The 19,849-nt window shown below is 39.4% G+C and overlaps 2 protein-coding genes across 2 annotated transcripts; both read right to left on the bottom strand.

Annotated features, from left to right (window-relative positions):
- Window positions 1–242: 242 nt before the first annotated feature.
- LOC117992644 (deoxyribodipyrimidine photo-lyase-like) lies at window positions 243–8,104 on the bottom strand. Its single transcript, XM_034980355.2, is given in 10 exon segments — window positions 243–517; window positions 1,891–1,893; window positions 2,629–2,867; window positions 3,226–3,284; window positions 3,287–3,420; window positions 4,700–4,898; window positions 5,911–6,069; window positions 6,676–6,878; window positions 7,322–7,486; window positions 7,794–8,104. Coding segments are annotated over 10 exon segments (1,566 nt in total). The 5' UTR covers window positions 8,032–8,104; the 3' UTR covers window positions 243–350.
- Window positions 8,105–11,827: 3,723 nt separating this feature from the next.
- On the bottom strand, window positions 11,828–19,797 carry LOC117992591 (ankyrin repeat and MYND domain-containing protein 1-like). The gene is made up of 13 exons (XM_034980319.1): window positions 19,625–19,797; window positions 18,522–18,695; window positions 17,788–17,997; window positions 17,093–17,299; window positions 16,089–16,300; window positions 15,511–15,631; window positions 14,751–14,934; window positions 13,959–14,484; window positions 13,342–13,510; window positions 12,715–12,930; window positions 12,381–12,620; window positions 12,130–12,274; window positions 11,828–12,033 (listed from the first exon to the last, which is right to left on the bottom strand). Exons 1-13 carry the CDS (start codon window positions 19,763–19,765, stop codon window positions 11,828–11,830), a joined length of 2,751 nt encoding a protein of 916 aa, XP_034836210.1. The 5' UTR covers window positions 19,766–19,797.
- Between the last annotated feature and the right edge of the window lie 52 nt (window positions 19,798–19,849).

Below are 19,849 nucleotides of genomic sequence, written 5' to 3'. Positions count from 1 at the left end.
GCGGGAGGTGTGCGGGGCGTTCACTCCCCGATTGCCATCTCGACCTGTCGCGTATAGGCGATACCTCTGCCGCAAACGTAGCCACATTGTAAACATTTCCATCGCCAATTGGGGTGGGTGGGGGCTTTGTGGGGAAAATTATAATTTTAGTTAGTTTTTCGAAAATAGTAGATAATCATACATCGAAGGCTTATGGTAATGAGTTTTGCGGGCATTACATTTATGCATCTACATGTTTTTCCATAAACTAACTAAAATTAGAATTTTCGCAGCTGGATCTATCAAACCACCTTAAATGGGTATTTTATGATTAAATCACTTTGGCGACATCCTTTTGGACCTTCATCAAATCACTTTTTGGCGACATACTTGTGGACCTTCCCGCCGTATCTGGCCACAAAGGTCGGTATTGAGAACTTACGCTTGCAGCCCTCGTAGTTCATGTAACGTATCTTGCCGAACACCGCGCGCTCCGCCCAGCCCTGGTCGTGGATGCCGCAGATCGACCACATGCAACCTGGCAAAATATAATACGACATATTATAACTCATCAACAGACTGCAGGCAAGCCAAAGAGCATGGGGGTGACAGTGACGTACATTCAACTAATACAAACCTAATGTATGGAAAGCGGTGCCATCTAGCGCTCAGGACGTGCTAAATTAATTCGCATAGAGCCTGTAAAACTGTACTAGATGTCACTATTGTGCACTTAAATCTCACTATTGTGCATCTAAATCTATAAGCAAAAAAACCACAAAACGATAGATTCTTTTCACGTTGTGGTTTTCTGTTTTAGATTATTGACACAAATACTTAATAAACCCTCAAACGTAAGCAAAGGTACTATAGGAGCTAGATACTAGGTGCGTAGGTATATAATATGCTAGCGCCATCTAGTGGAGAGGTCGTGTAGTTAAAAAAGGCAGATTTGTCAGTGGCGCATCTATACCAGTATATTATGTATTATCTATGCCAAAGAGGCTTTCCCCAACATAGACAAACGGCAAACTAACAAACTTTGGAAGGTGGTAGGACTCATAACAGGGCATAGCCAACTAAACAAACACCTTTTCGTTATAGGTGTCACCGGCAGTCCTCTGTGCAGGGCCTGCATGGAGGTCGATGAAACACCGACGCACGTGCTCCTAGAGTGCACGGGCGTAGCAGAACAACGCGAACGCCATTTGTGTTCCCCGACCTCACTCCATAAAGACCTCAGCATCCTGGGCGGTCTACTCGGAGCGAGCTTGGATAGCTGGAGTGAAGACTTCAGGGGCAATGCACGCACAACAGACGGAAACGTTTAAGTGCGGAAACCAGCCCAGAGCGAAGAAGAAGATTATAACTCATACCAATAAAGAAACGAATCGAAAATGTTGGCGTTAACCATTCCCTCTCACTTACACGCCATACCTGTGCATCGTGTGTGAGTGAGCCGGAAACATTAGCGCCGCTTCGTTTCGATTAGATACTTTGTTAGCATGAGCTATAAACTTCATAAGGAGGACTCCCAATTGTTTTCCTGATTGAATTCTGGCCACAGCAGCAAATCTCAAAGGAGATTGCAGGCATAACGCATTACGAGTATAGGTTCCTGCGGGAGGGGTGTGATGACGTGACGCGAGAGCTCGATGATTCGGTGCTGGGCGTCCACCCGAGGATCTTCTAGAACATAGCTACTTGGATTCCTTCCTTAAGTAAATGGCATATTTAACACGTCTGGGGGCTAGGTGTCCATTCGAGGATCTTTTTACTGCGCACACTTACCAACATAGCCACTCGGATCCCTTCCATCGACGCTGTAGTGGTCGTTCAGGTAATGGCATATTTTACCGCGTCCTCGGGTCTGGGCATCTACTCGAGGATCTTTTTACTGTGCACACTTACCAACTTGACCACTCGGATCCCTTTTATCGACACTGTAGTGGTCGTTCAAGAAATGGTTATTTCAACGCATCCTCAGGACTGGGCGTCCATTCGAGGATCTTTTTACTGCGCACACTTACCAACGTAACCACTCGGATCCCTTCCATCGACGCTGTAGTGATCATTCAGGTAAATGGCATATTTTACCGCGTCCTCGGGGCTGGGCATCTACTCGAGGATCTTTTTACTGCGCACACTTACCAACATAGCCACTAGGATCCCTTCCATCGACGCTGTAGTGATCATTCAGGTAAATGGCATATTTTACCGCGTCCTCGGGGCTGGGCATCTACTCGAGGATCTTTTTACTGCGCACACTTACCAACATAGCCACTAGGATCCCTTCCATCGACGCTGTAGTGATCATTCAGGTAAATGGCATATTTTTACCGCGTTCCTCGGGGGCTGGGCATCTACCGATGAGGATCTTTGTACTGCGCACACTTACCAACATAGCCACTAGGATACCTTCCATCGACGCTGTAGTGATCATTCAGGGTAAATGGCATATTTTTACCAGCGTCCCTCGGGGCTGGGCATCTACTCGAGGATCTTTTTACTGCGCACACTTACCAACATAGCCACTAGGATCCCTTCCATCGACGCTGTAGTGATCATTCAGGTAAATGGCATATTTTACCGCGTCCTCGGGGCTGGGCATCTACTCGAGGATCTTTTTACTGCGCAACACTTACCAACCATAGCCACTAGGATCCCTTCCATCGACGCTGTAGTGATCATTCAGGTAAATGGCATATTTTAACGCGTCCTCGGGGCTGGGCGTCCACTCGAGGATCTTTTTACACCAGTACATCCTCAGAAAGCCGTGCATCTTGCCTTCCTTCACCAGCTGGATTTGTGCAGAGTTCCACAGGTCGTCGTGAGTTTGCGCTTTGGACAACTGTTCTAGCGTGTATATGTGTGTTCTTTTGTCTTTTCTGCAAATAAAATAATTTGATTTTGATTTTAAAATAGGGTTCTAAGTCTAAATATATAAGAAAAAGATTCGGACGAATTGAGAACCTCCTCCTTTTTTTGAAGTCGGTTAAAAAGGAAAGGTGACTGACTGATCTATAAATGCACAGCTCAAACTACTGGGCGGATCAGGCTGAAATTTGGCATGCAGATAGCTAGTATGACGTAGGCATCCGCTAAGAAAGGATTTTGAAAATCAACCTCTAAGGGGGTGAAATAGGGGTTTGAAATCTATGTAGTCTAGTCATAAGCTAGTCTTTCTATAAATACGAGTTAGCCCATCTCGATAGCTAGATTATGAGTATCGAATTATTGAGGTACCTGTGATCGTCAAGCGTTTTCTGCGCCCACGCACTGGCGCCTTTAATGCTAGTCATAGTGTTTCGCAGTAGAAACAGAAGTTATCCGCCAGTTCCCTGCGAACTATCGACTCCTCTAGATACGCGTTCACGCTCTCAGTGTATTTCTTTTTGTACTCTTGGACGCATAGTGCTACCCGCTGTACTGATATTTGACCTGAAAATATCGAAAATAAAAATTAAAAATGTCTGTCTGCATTCCGAACCGCGGTGGTAGAGGTACAGACATATATAAGGCCGCGATTACAACTTACTCACGTAATTAATTGACAACAAACAAAGGTAAAAGTAAAAGAGATTGCCCATTTTCTTAGGAGCTTTGGGCCCCCTCTAATATAATTGTTGTGTCACCATGGTTTTAATTTTATTTTGTAGACAAATAATTAACTCTTTATATTCTGCAAACGATTTCTATTTATTCACCCTGGTTATAAAGAAATCTTATTTTTTATATTGCTGATATTGAGGTTATATTTAATTAATACTTCTTCAAAATAAATGCATGTTTACGATTCTAACTGTAATTGTGGATGATTTCAATAATAGAGTGAAAAAAAAGTCGTTATAAAACATAATCGTAAAAAAATAACACATTTAAAAAAAAAAATTGTAAGGTTTTGACAACGGTACGCCACAAAAGAGGGCCCGGTGCAACGGGCGATCTCCTGTGTCGTAGTTAAACAAGGCAGCCTAAGAGATTAGTTTGCCCTACAAAACCAAATTATTGGAATGATGATGAATGATCATCTTCACTTATTACCCACTTGAAGAGATCATACAATCAAACCCATTGTCAGGTTCTTTTTCTCTGACGCTAACTAAATCTATAAGCCGGCCGTAAATATCTGCAAACCTGGCTAAGTGACGGCATGCAACGCGCTCGCGTTGGTCACCGTTACTGGATAGACCGAAAATGTGCAAGTTGCTGGGAAGCGCATTCCAACAAGGGTCGCAGATATTCCGCTAGGTAGTAAGTACTGCGGCTCAATTGGGACGGGTGCGTCGTGCGGGGCGGCCAGCGTGTAGAACAAACTCTTAATATTATTTACAAAACAATTAAAAGGATGAAGCGCGGACGCGTCCTAATCGAGAGCAAGTCGGAGTGGCATGGAGTATGGCATCGTGCCCGCTGGTCGCCCCGCATGACGCACCTCTCCCCAGCTGGGCGGCAGACTTAGTAATAAGTTGATTGATACAAACACACACACCACACACACACAAACACACACACACAGTTGTAAATATTTTATATACATTTATTCTAAGTCTATTTTGTTAAAATAGTTTTTATTACAATTGTAAGTAATATCTTGTGGCCTTCTGTAAAAACTAGATTAAGATTTAAATAATAATTATGTAAGAAAGCTTTTGATTACTTTCAAATAAATAAAATAAAATAAAATAATAATAATGTAGAACTCAGGAAGGATAGTTACCAAAATGGAACCAAGGCGACAGGTTGCTGAGCGCGTCTTGCGTGGGGTCGTTCCTCTTAGTAGCGAACACTTTGAGGCGCGTATCGAGGAAGCTCTTCAGAACTTTGACCGCATTGTCGTATCCGGGCGCCGCCCACTCTATGGGCCCCACGGATTTGTCCGCCTCACGACTTTCTATCGCTTCATCCCAGTCGATTGGCTAGAATACAATGAAATGATTTATTTGTTTTAAAACGTCTTTTTAAAAATTGTGCCAGGGACCCTGAAGTAATTTTGCAAAACCTGTATCTCAGGGTCCCCGCTCTCCCTCCATCATTAACAAATAAACACTTATACAAAACTAAATTTAATGATATGATATGAATATGAAACTGAAAAATATGTGTGTGTGTGTGTATGAGTGTGTGTGTGTACGTATGTGTATCAGTGTGTATTGTATGTGAGTGTGTGTATGTGTGTGTGTACAATAAAAAATAGTTTTGTGTATCATAGTATCACATAAGCATCAGCATCAGTATCAGTATCAGTCTTTAACTATCCCCATGCAAAAAATCACGTCGATCCGTTGCTCCGTTGTGACGTGATTGAAGGACAAAGCAACAAAGCAATAAACCAACAAACAAACACACTTTCGCATTTATAATAAAATTTGTTTGTTGGTTTATTGGTTTGTTGGTTTATTAGTTTGTTGATTTATTGGTTTGTTGATTTGTTGGTTTGTCGTTCAATCACGTCGCAACAGTGCAACGGATTGACGTGATTTTTTGCATGAGTATAAATAAAGACCTGGAGAGTGACATAGGCTATTTTTTATCCCAGAAAATCAAAGAGCTCCTACGGGATTATCAAAAACCTTATTCCATGCAGATGAAGTCGCTCGCATCAGGTAGTACACAATATAATAATTATTATATGCTAGTATGCTGGTATTGTGAATTAAACTTTAGTTAAGACTGGGCCAGTTTCGATGCTCGCACATTTTTCGAGAACAGATTTTAATTACAGCGCCATCTATATGTGATTTGATAAATTAATTGTAATTTATCAAATCACATATAGATGACACTGTTGTCATTATCTTGCAGTGTTGCATATAAAAATGTTAAAATATCTTGTACAATAGTAGGGAACCCTTTGAGTGCGAGTCAAACTCACATTTGGCTGTTTTTTTTTCTCTGGAGATATGGAACCCTAAAAACATGTAAAATTACCTCAGGCTCAAATTGGCTGGTGTAAGGATGTTTGATAACTGGTGGAAACTCCGTCAGATACTCATCTAGCTTGGAATTAATCTTGTTCCTGATAGTTCTGGCCGAGTACTCTTGCTTATCTGAGGCCACCCAGCATGGAACTACATTGTGAGTGTCTACCTTGAAGATACGAAGAAGAATTATCTAATTTGTATACCATATAAAGATTAAGGAGTATTGTTTAACTACTTTTAATAGCCTCAATAGCTCAACGGTTAAGGAGTGGACTGAACTCCAAAAGGTTGGAGGTTCTAACCCTAGGTACCTACTCCTAGCACAAGCTTTACGCTTAGTTCGAGGGGAAAGGGGAATATTGGTTACAATTGACATGGCTAATATTCTTTTTAAAAAAAAAGTTAACTGATGATTTTATACATGTATTTCATTACTTAATTCTGTTTATGCTAGCCATAAACTGATGTAGCTTCTATCATAGAGATATTACATACTTTTTTAGCTTAGACAGTTTCCAAGGAATTTAAAAAAAAATCTATGCAGACAAGATTGGCCCGTTATAACTAGTTAAAAAGAAATAAGATTTAGAACACCCTTCCAGCATCAGTTTTCCCCTCCAATTATAATATGGGTACCTTCAAGTCAACAGTGAATAGGCATCTTCTAGGCAAGCACGCTCCATCTTAGGCTGCATGATCACTTGCCACCAGGTCTGATGGCAGCCAAGCGCTAGTCTATAAATAAAAAATAAAAAATCACTTAATATTGTACCTGTATTAACGGCACATTCTTCTTAAACTTCTTCTTGGCTCCATCCAACCAGCTCATGGGAACTCTCAGTGGGTTGAAGTCACACACCACAGCACCTATCTTGTGGTCTACGATCCACTGTGGTAAGGCCTCCGCTCCACTGCCCTCTAGCAGGTGGAACGAAATGTTTAACTTTTTACATTCTGCTGCCACTTTCTCTAGACCTGCAGATATCAAACATTCAATTATTTATTTGAATACAAATCGTTAATATCAATTCAAAATATACATTTAAGTGAATAATTTTTATAAATATGAAAACATAAGCATCATCACCGTCATCCTCCTCCATCTATCATCTAGGTCTCCTCTCAGAGTGAGAAGGATTTTGGCCATAGTCTACCACACAGGTCATACGCAAATTGGTAGACTTCACACACCTTTGAGAACATTATGGAGAACTCTCAGGCATGCAGGTTTCCTCACGATGTTTTCCTTCGCTGTTAAAGCAAGTGATATTTAATCAATTAAAACACACATAACTTCAAAAAGTCAGAGATGCGTGACCGGGATAAAACCCCCGACCTAAGATTTGAAGGCGGACGTCCTAACCACTAGGCTATCACAGCACATAAGCATAAGGAGTGTGAAATAGAAAAATCCTAACCTTTTATCAAAAAATGGAACTGCCTTACAGATGCATCTAAATATTTGGCTATTAAGCAGAAGCATACATGGAGTGGAACTTCATTCTTCAGAGCCAACTTCTGCGCAAACAGGAAAGCCCAGTTGTCCTGCACTCTGCTGTCCCTTGACATCCAGTAAACAATACCTGTACATAAATATTCATTATCATCTAACTATTGAACCATCGCTACTGAGCATGGTTCGTAAACTAAGTCATATAGTCACACTTTTTAAAATATAAAGATGATTTTTATTTTTACATTTTTATTTAGGTTTTCAAGTCTTGGGAAATGTTTCTATACACATACAGGATAGGTAATCTAAGTTTCCTTACCATGAAAGTTGGTAGTTAGGTGGCAAATTAAAAGATCAAGCATTCTTAATTTCAGTTGAAAAAACCCGGTTTTCAAAAGGAAACGGTTACTTAGTAGTTAGTACCAATAACTCATTACCTTCGCAGCCATCTGCAACCATTTGCTCCTGAGATATTATTCTCACGCGTTTCTTGTTAAAATTAAAGTTTATGATCGATTCGGCGGTCTCTTCCCGCCTCTTTTGTATTTGGTTCATAAAATCATCGATTTTGCTTTTGTTTTCGGAACTTGTCGATGGCGCTGATAGCTTAAGCTTTTTAGCCGACGAAGCCATTCTTGTATGAGGGAGTATAAGTTTGAAAAAACTATTTCTCATTAATTATTTTAAAAAACATTTAAAATTAAAATCATTTATTATTATCACTGTTGACAAACGACTATTTTGACACTTTGACACTTGACATTTGACTTTTTACACTTTTGACAATGACAGCTTATTCTACAAATAGTTAATTGTGCCGTGGTGGCACTACCAAAAGCCATTGACCACAGAGCTGGAATGTGGTTCGTGGACTATTCATAGACCTCTATGAACCTGACATTGGCTAATCTGTGTAAAGGTAAAGACAGAAGAAGAACAAAAAAAAAAGGACCTCTATGATAGACGCATAGACATTATAATGTCTATGGATAGACGTAGAATCTTTGGTACTAAGATGGTTTTTAGGGGTCCGTACTCCGTAACCGAAGAGTGCCAACGGAACCCTACTAAAACTCCGCAGCTGTCCGTCTGTCCGTCCATCTGGCAGCGGGCTGTATCTCGTGAACCGTAATAGGTAGAGAGTTAAAATTTTCACAATGTATATTTCTATTGCCGCTATAAATTAAGATTTTCAAAATGCAGCCTTCGTTAGAAAGAATATCTATAACCCTTCTATACCCCTCTCTTTGCAGTCTGCATCGTATTATTGCTTGATGCACAGCTGAGTAAGTCAATTAAAATACACGACGCTCAGTTCGGCTTTCGGCCTGAACTCTCTACAGAAAGCGCAATTCTGTGCCTCAAGCAAACTGTGAGGTACTATACCGACAGGAAAACTCCTGTGTATGCATGTTTTTTGGATCTATCCAAAGCATTTGACCTAGTGGCTTACGACGTCTTGTGGGACAAACTCGAAAATAAATCTACTGTAAGACCAGAACTGATTTCTCTGTTTAAATACTGGTACGGTAACCAATCTAATGTAGTTAGATGGGGAAATGAACTCAGTGACCCATACAAAATGGAGTGTGGAGTAAGGCAGGGAGGGCTGACGTCCCCTGGGCTGTTTAATCTATATGTGAACCAGCTGATTGAGAGGCTCAGCGGAGCTGGTGTCGGGTGTTCGATTGATGGCGTAAGCATGAACAATCTTAGCTACGCGGACGACATGGTTCTGCTGAGCCCCTCAGTTGGGGGTCTTAGAAAGTTGCTGCAACTCTGTGAGGAGTATGCCGGGATGAATGGACTCAGTTACAACTCTAATAAAAGTGTGTTCCTTGTTTTCAGGGGAAAAAACAAAATAACTACTTTTAAACCAAAAATACAACTATGTGGTAATCCCCTGAAGCAACTGACGGAGTTCAAGTATCTCGGACATGTAGTAACCGACAGCCTGAGGGACGACAGTGACATGGAACGTGAGCGCCGGGCTCTGTCGGTCCGAGGCAATATGTTGGCCCGCAGATTTGTGCGATGTACTGGACGGGTAAAGCTGACCTAATTTAGGGCTTACTGCCAGTCATTTTATACGTGCAGTCTGTGGACAAACTACACGCAGCGGACCTACAGTGCCCTGCGCGTTCAATACAACAATGTGCTGAGGGCGGTGTTGAGGAAGCCTCGACACTGCAGTGCGTCGGCAATGTTTGCGGATGCTCGCGTAGATGATTTCTACGCGATCATGCGCAAGCGTGCCGCGTCCATGATGAGCAGGCTGTTGAGGAGTACCAACACTCTCCTCAGCGCATTGTCCATGAAATTGGACAGCCCTCTCTGGAGGTGCTGGAGTGGTGCGCACATAGGCGCAAAGAGACTCCCTCGGGCATTATAAATAGGATTAGTTGTAATTTTAGTAGAATTAGTTGTTAAGTTAAGTTTAAGCTAGTAATAAGTAGGTACTCACATAGGTTAAGGAATTGTTTCTGTACTAACACACAATTATGGGTGTACTTATGCCTGAAATAAAAGTTTATTTATTTATTATTATTCGTATTCCTCATTGCAGGATGAAGGTTGTGAAACCTTTCTGTTAAACAAACTTAATTAGGAGTTTTCTCGAAATCATTCGGTACGTAGGCTACGTTTAGGTTCCTCTTAGTTTGATTGATCAAACAATCCGGAAAAAAGTCCGGTCTGTTCGACTGCTCGTTTAGATCGGAATTGTATTATTTCGTTCCGTTGGTCGATAAATATAACTACATAAACGTGTCTAAAATTTCTTTTCTGCTTCTCGTCTATCTATAAGTACGCAATAGGTTGAAATGGCAATCGGGGAGGGAACGCCCCGCACACCCGCACAGCCCCTGGCGCGCTAAATCCCGGCCCGCCTCATACCCCGATTACCATCTCAACCTGTCGTGGACTGTAGATACTTATACTTACTACTAAGTATAGATAGGGACTTAAACCTACGACCTTCCCGATTTTGTTCACCTCATAACGGCTGTGCTATTTGAATTTTTCTGAGCGCTTAAAAATAAATATTTTACTCGATTTTAATATAATCCAGTGTACTGTAAAAAAGTCGAAAATCTAAAAATACTAAGTATTTCAGGTAAGTTAGTGTTTTATTTAAATGAAAAATGTAAGAAATCATATGTAGTTACCTATAAACACAACGCTACCTATACAAAATGTTGAAAGTTTTCATCAGAGTTTGAGATATTATATTTCATTCTCAAATAATTGCTACATGGATGGCAATTTGATCGTTGGATGTTTGATTTCATGCAATTAAACGAACAAAAATATATTTGCTTGCACCAACTACACAAAATCTTCTCTTCGGTCAGTGGTAGGATACATTCAAAGCAGACTTTAAATTTTGTATCCTGAAATATATAAATTTTTGTTACCATCATCAAGATTGATGTGCGCTACTATAATACAATTACTAGACCACATGCCCCTAAACTTGCTTTCTTTCGACAAATACTTACGTCTAAACTTGCTTTCTCTCGACAAATACTTACGTCTTTAATCAATTCCGGCTGTACATAGGACAGTTTCCAAGGAAGCTCTGCTTTTATTTTTATATCAGCTTTATGCTGACGTAAAATTCGCCCAACATCAGCTTCTATGGAGTCTTTTAGTGACGCAGTGAGGTTCGTATCAGGAATCCCATTACTGGTAAGCCGACCATAGTTCTGGCACGACAAAAATATAATTATGCTTAGCAAATGGGTAAGGACACGTTGATCTTTGTATATCTTTTTCCTGGTACCAGATAAAATGTCCCATATTTCGAGACAGCGTTGAGGAGAAAGCCATAGTCCTGTGCTTCGTTTTCCTTCATACGACTTCAGTATCATGTGCCAATGTCTATGTTTGTATCTGAAAGGGAAAACCCAATCTGTAAAGTCTTTAAAGACTACTTAAACAATTTTGGAGCTTGGGAGATATAGATAGTTTGCTTTCAGATTGGTTCCAGCGGGCGAAAATAGACGATTCATATTTTCATCGTCATCCTCATGTGAGCCTATCGACGCGACGTACACAGCTGAACATTATAGTCCTCAAAAAGCATTATAAGTTAAGTTACAACACCCGGTCCTTTCGACGCCTTCGTCATCTAGTCATTTTGAGCCTCAGTGTCACCGGCCTTTACTACCATTTGAGATGACTATTCTCTTCACCGAAGAAATGCTTAATAATTATTTAATGTCATCTTTCAAGGTTGATGTTATCTGACAAAATTCTTATCTTCTACTTATATTCTATTCTTTTGTCAGATAACTTTCACTAAAAATCTAACAAAAATATTTCACTTCAGAACTTAGATCATCTACCTAAGTTCTAAAGTGAAATATTTTTAGATTTTAGATCTAAATAAATAATAATATTTTAGATCTAAGTTAGAAGATCTGTTTAATTTTAATCTAAGTACAAACAGCGTTTTTACTAGTGAAACTTACTTATCAATAGTAACAACAAGTTCTTTCATGAGCTTGGCTTGCAACCATCTAGTATAGATAAGCCTTGCACAATCAGTCACAAGGTCAACCGCTTGTCTATAATCTTCAACATCAGCATTTTTTCCTAGTTGTTTGGTAGAAGCCTTCTCATCTTTTTTCAATTTCTCTGCTTTTTTACCTACTTTAGATTCGGATGGCTTCACTAGAATAAAATATACCTTAATGCTTATTTAAAAACGAATGAATTAATGGATGGATGTCTTGAAATTAAAATTGTTATTGGCTAAGTAGTGCTTACCAGGAGGGTTAACAGTTTTGGGGCGGGAGCTCTGATCCATTTCAAGTAAAGTATTTTTGGCGAAAACAAAAATGTTTTGGTATTCGTCATCACGATTTTGACATTTTAACAGCGGATCAGCTCCAAACAATAACAAATCTGTTAACTGAAACGAAAAATAGGTAGGTATAGCAACAATTTCTGGAATCTGTATCTATAAGATGAAGCGATAAAAATAGCAGAATTTTAAACAATTAAAGTTTTTACTTTACCCATTGCAATCGCTTCGCACTAGTAATGGTCTTAAAATAAGGAAAACTGAACATTTTCACGAGAATACTTTGATAAGATTTATTAATAACAGCATTCAAGTCAGTTTTTGGGTTTTTGATAAAAATATTCAGAACTTCGTTGCCTTTGCTCATAGCCACATCTATAGCAGCACGACCTTTGAACTGCATTGTAGGATTGCAATTATATTCAAGCAATAATTCCAGTAGTTGATGACGGATCTGCAATCAGCATTTCATAAAATTCAAAACAATGAGCAAATTTAGTTCATAGTTCGGGATTCCTTGAAAGTTAGAATACAAAGAGATCACTCACGTCTTCTTCGACGTCGTTTACAGTCTTTTTCGCTAAAACAACGTCTAAAAGTGTAGGTCCAGGTATTTGTTCACCTGTTGGGTCTTTAGGGTCTTGTCCATAAACCAGCCTGTGCTGTGCATCTGCACCACACTCTAACAACACTGTCACCATTTCTAAATTATCTTGAGTAAGTGTACGAGAAACAGCTATGTCCAAAGGAGTGTAATAAAGTACCTTCAAAATGAATAGATTCATGAAATTCATGTTTAAAAAGTCGAGATAAAAAGGAGATTGGATTATGGGACAATTTAGTGCATTCCACTAGTCTTTAGTAGCAGCAAAATCAGTCATTGGTTTAGCTCTAGTTTCCTAAGACATAGGTGCCGTACCTACTGCTAGAAAAGAGAGCGTTTCTGTTCTGATACCTACACTCTACCGTCTCAAAAACGCTCTCCGATAAGTCACTAAATCTTATTTCAATAGTTAACGTAGTTCGTTCATCGATACCCTACGAAATTAAAGAATAGACCTGAAGTTCCTTTTAATTAGATCTCAAATTTTGATGTGAAGTTTTTTTTTGTAAGATAATGTGGTTCAGCACAGTCCAGCAATTTTGCCTATCACGCTTTAAACTTTTTCTCTAACCTGCTGGTAATTTTCGTTGATGTTTGCCCCACAGCGCACTAAATGTCGTATCAAATCAGGAGAGTTAGACATAACAGCCATCAAAATAGCTGGTTGTGGCCATCGAACCAATTTTGGATCAGCACCGTCCGATAATAATTGTAGATTGGTACACATAATTTTTGATAACCTGTGATGCAATACGAGTATTAGAATATTTTAGCATAAATATTTAAATAGCGCTAGGTAAGTATAGAAGCATAATATTAAAATCGATAGAAGTAGGTGTTTTGCGGCAATGATAGACAACAACCAACAAGGATGACATAGAACCAAGAAACCATGGAAGACTGTATAATCTGCTACATCCACTGGGTGATATGAGATATCACGTGGATTTTGTATAGTACAATAATGAATTTTGTAGAATCAACATTTCCTGAGGATACTCTGGTGTCGGAGTGTAACGTGTGTAGAACACTTCTTGGTCTTGGATGTCTTGTCTTGTTGCGTGCGTATAAAGTACTTGTTTTTGTGATGCACGTGAGTATGTCGTAATGGGAGGGTGGGCCTTGCATAGTGAATGCCGCGTGATGCTGATGTTTTATGAGTTTTATCAAATATGTGTTGGTACTGACTTATTTGCTTTGATTTTCTCGGCACTACTTATTGAAATTTCTTCCTTATCAGAATGTTGCCATAAAATTTCTTTGCTTATTTTTCTTATATTTTTTAATGTTTTCGATGATAACTTTTTTAAAGGCTTTTCGGGTGGTTTCTTTTGATCATCTTCAGTGTCAAGTTCAGTTTCTTTAACCATGTCCGTTACATTAAAAATATACGGTACAGGGCTTCTAGTTCCATAGCCATTTAAAGGCGTAAAAGTATCAGTCGTTCTTATACAATATTCTTGATTTATATTATTATAAAGTGACTTCTCTTTAGAAATTGACCCGTGTGATTCATAAACGGGATCAAGAACTGTAGGTTGTGCTATTTCAGTTTTTTTTTTAGATCCTGGTGGATCTCTAACCGATAATAAAGACTTGATTTTCTTAGAACTTCGGGCGCTTTTACTTGGACTCCTGGTTAATGCACTAAACCTTGTATTAGAAAGCTGCTCACGTGTAATATTCCACTCAAGTACTATGGGTTCTACGGGTGCTAAACAGAAATGTTTCCTCAATTAGGTACATACATTATTACAACAATTTTAAAGAAAATGTAGCTGTAACTTCAGGCTAGCTAAAGATCAAGTTGAGGGTAGTAGAGTAGAATTTGGATCAAATTTTTATATTTAACTGGGTGAAAATTTAGCTATTGATCACATAGCGCTAAGTAACTCCAATTGCATCTAAGCGATAATCGATGAAACAGCCTAAAGTGAAGCACGCTTATTTAAAGTCTTTCATGAAGCATTAATAAAATACCTGGTGCTTGAACCAAAGAAGGCGGTATTAAACCTTGTAGCATTTCGCTGGGTGGTATATCATTCTCTGCACAAATATATCGCATTAAAGCCACCCCAAGAGGAGAACAGCAGTTGTCGTTGTAAGAGTCCACATTTGCACCAGCTTCCACCAGGAAGTGTATAATATCTGGTTGATCTCCAACCTAGAATTTAGCAACACAGGGTGTTAATGCTATTTTTAACATTGATGTGCAAGAATGCGTAGTGAGGTATAGACTATAGTTTAGTTACAGGTACAAAATCAACCTAAGGGCACACATCCACGTGGTCGCTCTTCAACAAGGTGAAGGGAATTAAAGCTCCAAACGGATTGCGCTGCGCTGCGCGAGGCGGCAGTGCCTTATTGTTTCATTCAGATATGATATAGATAGAAAATAAATAAATAAACAAATCAAATTATAAATAAAATAGTTTCAGTTTAGTTTTGAAAATAGAAAGTGAAGAAAAGATAAGGGTAATCAAATCGTTCTTTGAGATAAATAGGAGTGGGATTGAACAGTATACAGTAAAGAAGATGAAGAATGTGAGTATTCCTGCGAAGACAAATCGGGAGCCACTTTCGAGCTTACGGCGGAACTCGGAGACGTGGTCATATTACTCACGCGTCAAGTTACGATGAATGGACAATAGAGTAAACTAACGTTTGGCAAAGAAGGAAAGTAAATATTATGAGTCTAAATAAAAATAATACCTTTATCTACAGTCAAATCAACACTTACTGTGGCATACATAATGGCTGAATTTCCTTGAACATCAGATATATCTGGATGAACATTTCTTTCGTTAACCAACTGAGCAACATCCTCGGCTCGATCCAAATAAGCGGCCATAAGTAAGGTCCTGAAAAAAAACCTAAAAAATGTTATCATAGCTTAACAAGCCTCTTCAAAATGATCAACTTAGATTTACCATTTCATAAATACTGATTTTGTGAGAGCTTCATAATTATAGTCCACTCATTTTAAACTAAGTCGTCGAGCGAAACAGACATATAACTCGACGACTCCGTTTAAAATCCGTCGACTATAGACCTCCTAAGGCGTAAGTTTAGCTTAGGAATCAAAACTTTTACAGATATGCCGATAAAAGTCTTCGAAGTTTATTCTATAAGTTATCCATTAAGATTTAGAACTGGACTTTGCTAACAAGCAAACTTTCTTGATTCTCAAAATTTTCTTAAGTATATCCACTAATTAGATTTAGAATTGGATTTTGATTACCGGAAAACACCAAGAATAACTATCAAACAATCTTTCTAGATTCTCAAAATTTTCCATTATAATCTGATATTCCTAACCTACAATCGATTTCGTGCTCGCCGGGTGGTTTAAACTGTCTCCTAGGTCCAGACAAAGTGCGTTTCAAATCTATTGTCGTTCTTCTCCGCTGTCTGTCGTGCTTGTAACTGTGCTTCATCATGTTAATTATCATATTGTTATTATTCCAAGCGTAAAAGCTGCCATAATTTGCACCAATGTTTTCTGAAGCGTCCTCATCAACCTCGTTATCCTAGGCATTTACTAATTATTTTGAACCCGCGAGCTGATGCTCGCGACTTCGTCCGCGTGGAATTAGGTTTTTAAAAATCCCGTGGGAACTCTTTGATTTTCCGGGATAAAAGTAGCTTATGTGTTAATCCAGGGTATAATCTATCTCCATTCCTTTCATCCAAATCCGTTCAGCCGTTTTTGCGTGATTGACTAATAAACATCCAAACATCGAAACATCCACACTTATCCACATTTATAATAATAGTAGGATTAACGTATTCACTTTCTAAATCTAAATATATAAAAGGAAAAGGTGACTGACTGACTGACTGACTGATCTATCAACGCACAACTCAAACTACTGGACGGATCGGGCTGAAATTTGGCATGCAGATAGCTATTATGACGTAGCGTAGGCATCCGCTAAGAAAAGATTTTTGAAAATTCAACTCCTAAGGGGGTGAAAAAGGGGTTTGAAATTTGTGTAGTCCACGCGGACGAAGTCGCGAGCATAAGCTAGTATTTTATAATACTTTTTAATATAATACTTTTTCATTTTCTGGGACTTTGATAGACTACCTAAATTTCATTACAAACGATTACAATTATTTATATTATGTATCTAATGGCTACAGCCTTAAAAAATAGTAGCCTTTTATATATATAGCTTAGAATTTGTATCTTCTTTTTAGATACCTACAGAATGACGCTGACACTGACACTGCTGGGTATATTGTGAGGTCTCGCGATATGTTTGAGATCGTCCATCCCAAATAACAAGACCATGTACATAATACACCTTTAAAAAAACCTGTACTTTTTCTGGGATGACATCCACTTCTTTTAAAGTATGCATCTTTCCATTGTAATAGTCGCGATCGAAAGATTCGGTATAGCATAAAGGGCTTGCAAGGTCTGTACAATTTTTGGGGTAGACTTTGCTCCATGTCTGCACTGCTACGCGCGGGTCTGCACCACATTGTTTAAGGAGCTCTATAGCTTTGTTTGTCTCACCTATCTGTAAATTATTATTACTTACGTTTTCTACTGGTGTGTTGCCAGTGATGACATATGGATCCCAGACATGTTCTCTAACTATGGGCCTCATAAGAAAGCTTAGAGTCACTCAGCGGACGATGGAGAGAGCTATGCTTGGAGTTTCTCTACGTGATCAAATCAGAAATGAGGAGATCTGTAGGAGAACTAGAGTAACTGACATAGCTCAACGGGTTGCAAACTGAAGTGGCAATGGGCAGGTAACATAGTTCGTAAAATCGATAGACGTTGGGGTCCCAAGGTGCTGCAGGAATAGCGACCTCGCACCGGAAGACGCAGCGTTGGAAGACCCCCCCACTAGGTGGATGGACGACATCAGACGAGTCGCAGGGTGCCGCTGGATTTAGGCGGCGCAAGACCGTGGCGTGTGGAAGTCCCTACAAGAGACCTACGTTTTCTATGCTAAATTCTATTTTATCCAGATTCACATGTAGCAACCATCATACTAACTGTTTCCACTTCTGTTGACAAAATAATCCTATGCGATTCAACCATTGTTCGTCCTGTGCTTGAATTCACAAAATCCGGCGTTATACTTGGACCTTCTGGTCGCCATGCCAACCTCACTAGTTGACATCCACGCCACAAACCAACATCCTCGTGGACGTCAGCGTGAGACTGTACTCCTGGGCCAAATCGCAAGTTATTAAAGAATAAACCCTGAAAAGAGCCGCCTATAAATCCCTTTTTTCTGCTGGTCCACGCTACATCTCAACCAGTAAGATTTCTTCAATAGCCACCCTTAGCGTATTAGGAAAACTCTGAGAAGAATGCACCGTGTGTCTTTCTTACGTGACCCTCGCTGCGCTCGTCCTGGGGTCGCTGATCTGATATTTCTGCTTGATCACTAAGATCAGGATGGAAAGTTAGCCAAGCATTATCTAAATATATAAAAGCAAAGACTGACTGACTGACTGACTGACTGATCTATCAACGCACAGCTCAAACTCCTGGGCGGATCGGGCTGAAATTTGGCATGCAAATAGCTATTATGACGTAGACATCCACTAAAGATTTTTGAAAATTCACCAGTAGAAAGCTACATTATTCCTGAGTGACATAAGTTATATTTTATTTTCAAATAAATTAGAGGTTCCTATGAAATTTGTAATAAGCTACCCGTGCGAAGCCGGGGCGGTTCGCTAGTCAAAGATAAAGATAGAGTGGATTGGTTAGATCATTACGCTAAACGTCCTTCCATCAGGGTACGACATAGTCCCGTAGCCATGCATTCTGTTGCAGTAGAAGTGTCCCTCGTAGGTAACAAAAGAGTTGTCAAGGCCGCGATGACGCCAGCGGTAGTCGCCAATCCCGTGCATCGTGTTCCGGGTGAAATGGCCAGTGTACGACTCTAATGACTGAAAAATGTATCATCCATAATATCCATAATATCCATACTAATATTATACATGCGAAAGTGTGTCTGTCTGTCTGTCAACAACCGCCGTGAAAGCCGTGCCGTGAAAGGCTAGCAGACAGACAGACATGTCTGTCTGCTAGCCTTCTATCCATTCAACCGATTTTATATAGATAACTTGCATCCCGGGAAAGGACATAGGCTACTTTTCATCACGGAAAATCAAAGAGTTCCCACGGGATTTTTAAAAACCTAAACCTAAAACCATCATCTATTTTTCTATGCAATATAAGTAATCGTATATTTTATGTTAAAAGTAAAACATTCATATAATGACCAGCATATAATATAACTTTAGAGTTTTAAAAATACAGGGATAATTTAGGGATAAAAAATAGCTTACCTATGTCCTTCTCCGGGATGTTAGTTAACCCTGTACCAAATTTCATCAAAATCGGTTAAACAGGCAGACAGACAGACACACTTTCGCATTTATAATATTAGTATGGATTAAACTTACAGTAAATTGAATTTATTGTAAATTGAATTGTGCATTATTGATTGCGAAGACAATAATAATTATCTCCTGGCGATGCTCTGGTGTTGGAATGAAAGGTGCTACACTGTGCGTTTTGAGGGGTTGAATGGTGTGGCGTGGTAGTGGTGCGAATTTCTTGCTTGGTTTGTTGCTTTTCCTGCATGTGCAGTAGCCGGAGGGCCGGTTTCGCATAACGTATGCTGCACTTTATTTCATACTAGTCTAGTCTAGTTTAGTGGATTATACCAAAATAAGCTTGTTGTTCCTAACTACCTATATGCTTCAAACAAAATATGATGAGTATGACCTTTTGTCTTATCCATTGATGTTAGAAGGCCAGCCGCTTATCGCATGCACATTTTTAACAAATACGGGTCGAGTAGATTTTGTACCTGCGCTCCAGTCCAGTGATTTTGTCCCACCCCACATTTCCTGTTTTCTTCATCTTTTTCTCCCAAGTAATATTGTTGATATTCCCAAATTTTATCTTTACGAGTCGCGGGTGACGAACACAGTTTAGTCGTTTCAGGCATTTTTAGTCGGAATTTATCAACTTTAGGTAAGTACCTACTTAATTTAAATTTATTTTTCTTTGTCCAAGTTTAGTAAATCAATTT

The sequence above is a fragment of the Maniola hyperantus genome, chromosome 2 (genome assembly GCF_902806685.2).
Source record: "Maniola hyperantus chromosome 2, iAphHyp1.2, whole genome shotgun sequence".
In the NCBI taxonomy this organism is placed as follows: domain Eukaryota; kingdom Metazoa; phylum Arthropoda; class Insecta; order Lepidoptera; family Nymphalidae; genus Maniola; species Maniola hyperantus.
This window is presented reverse-complemented; position numbering and strand designations above follow the sequence as displayed.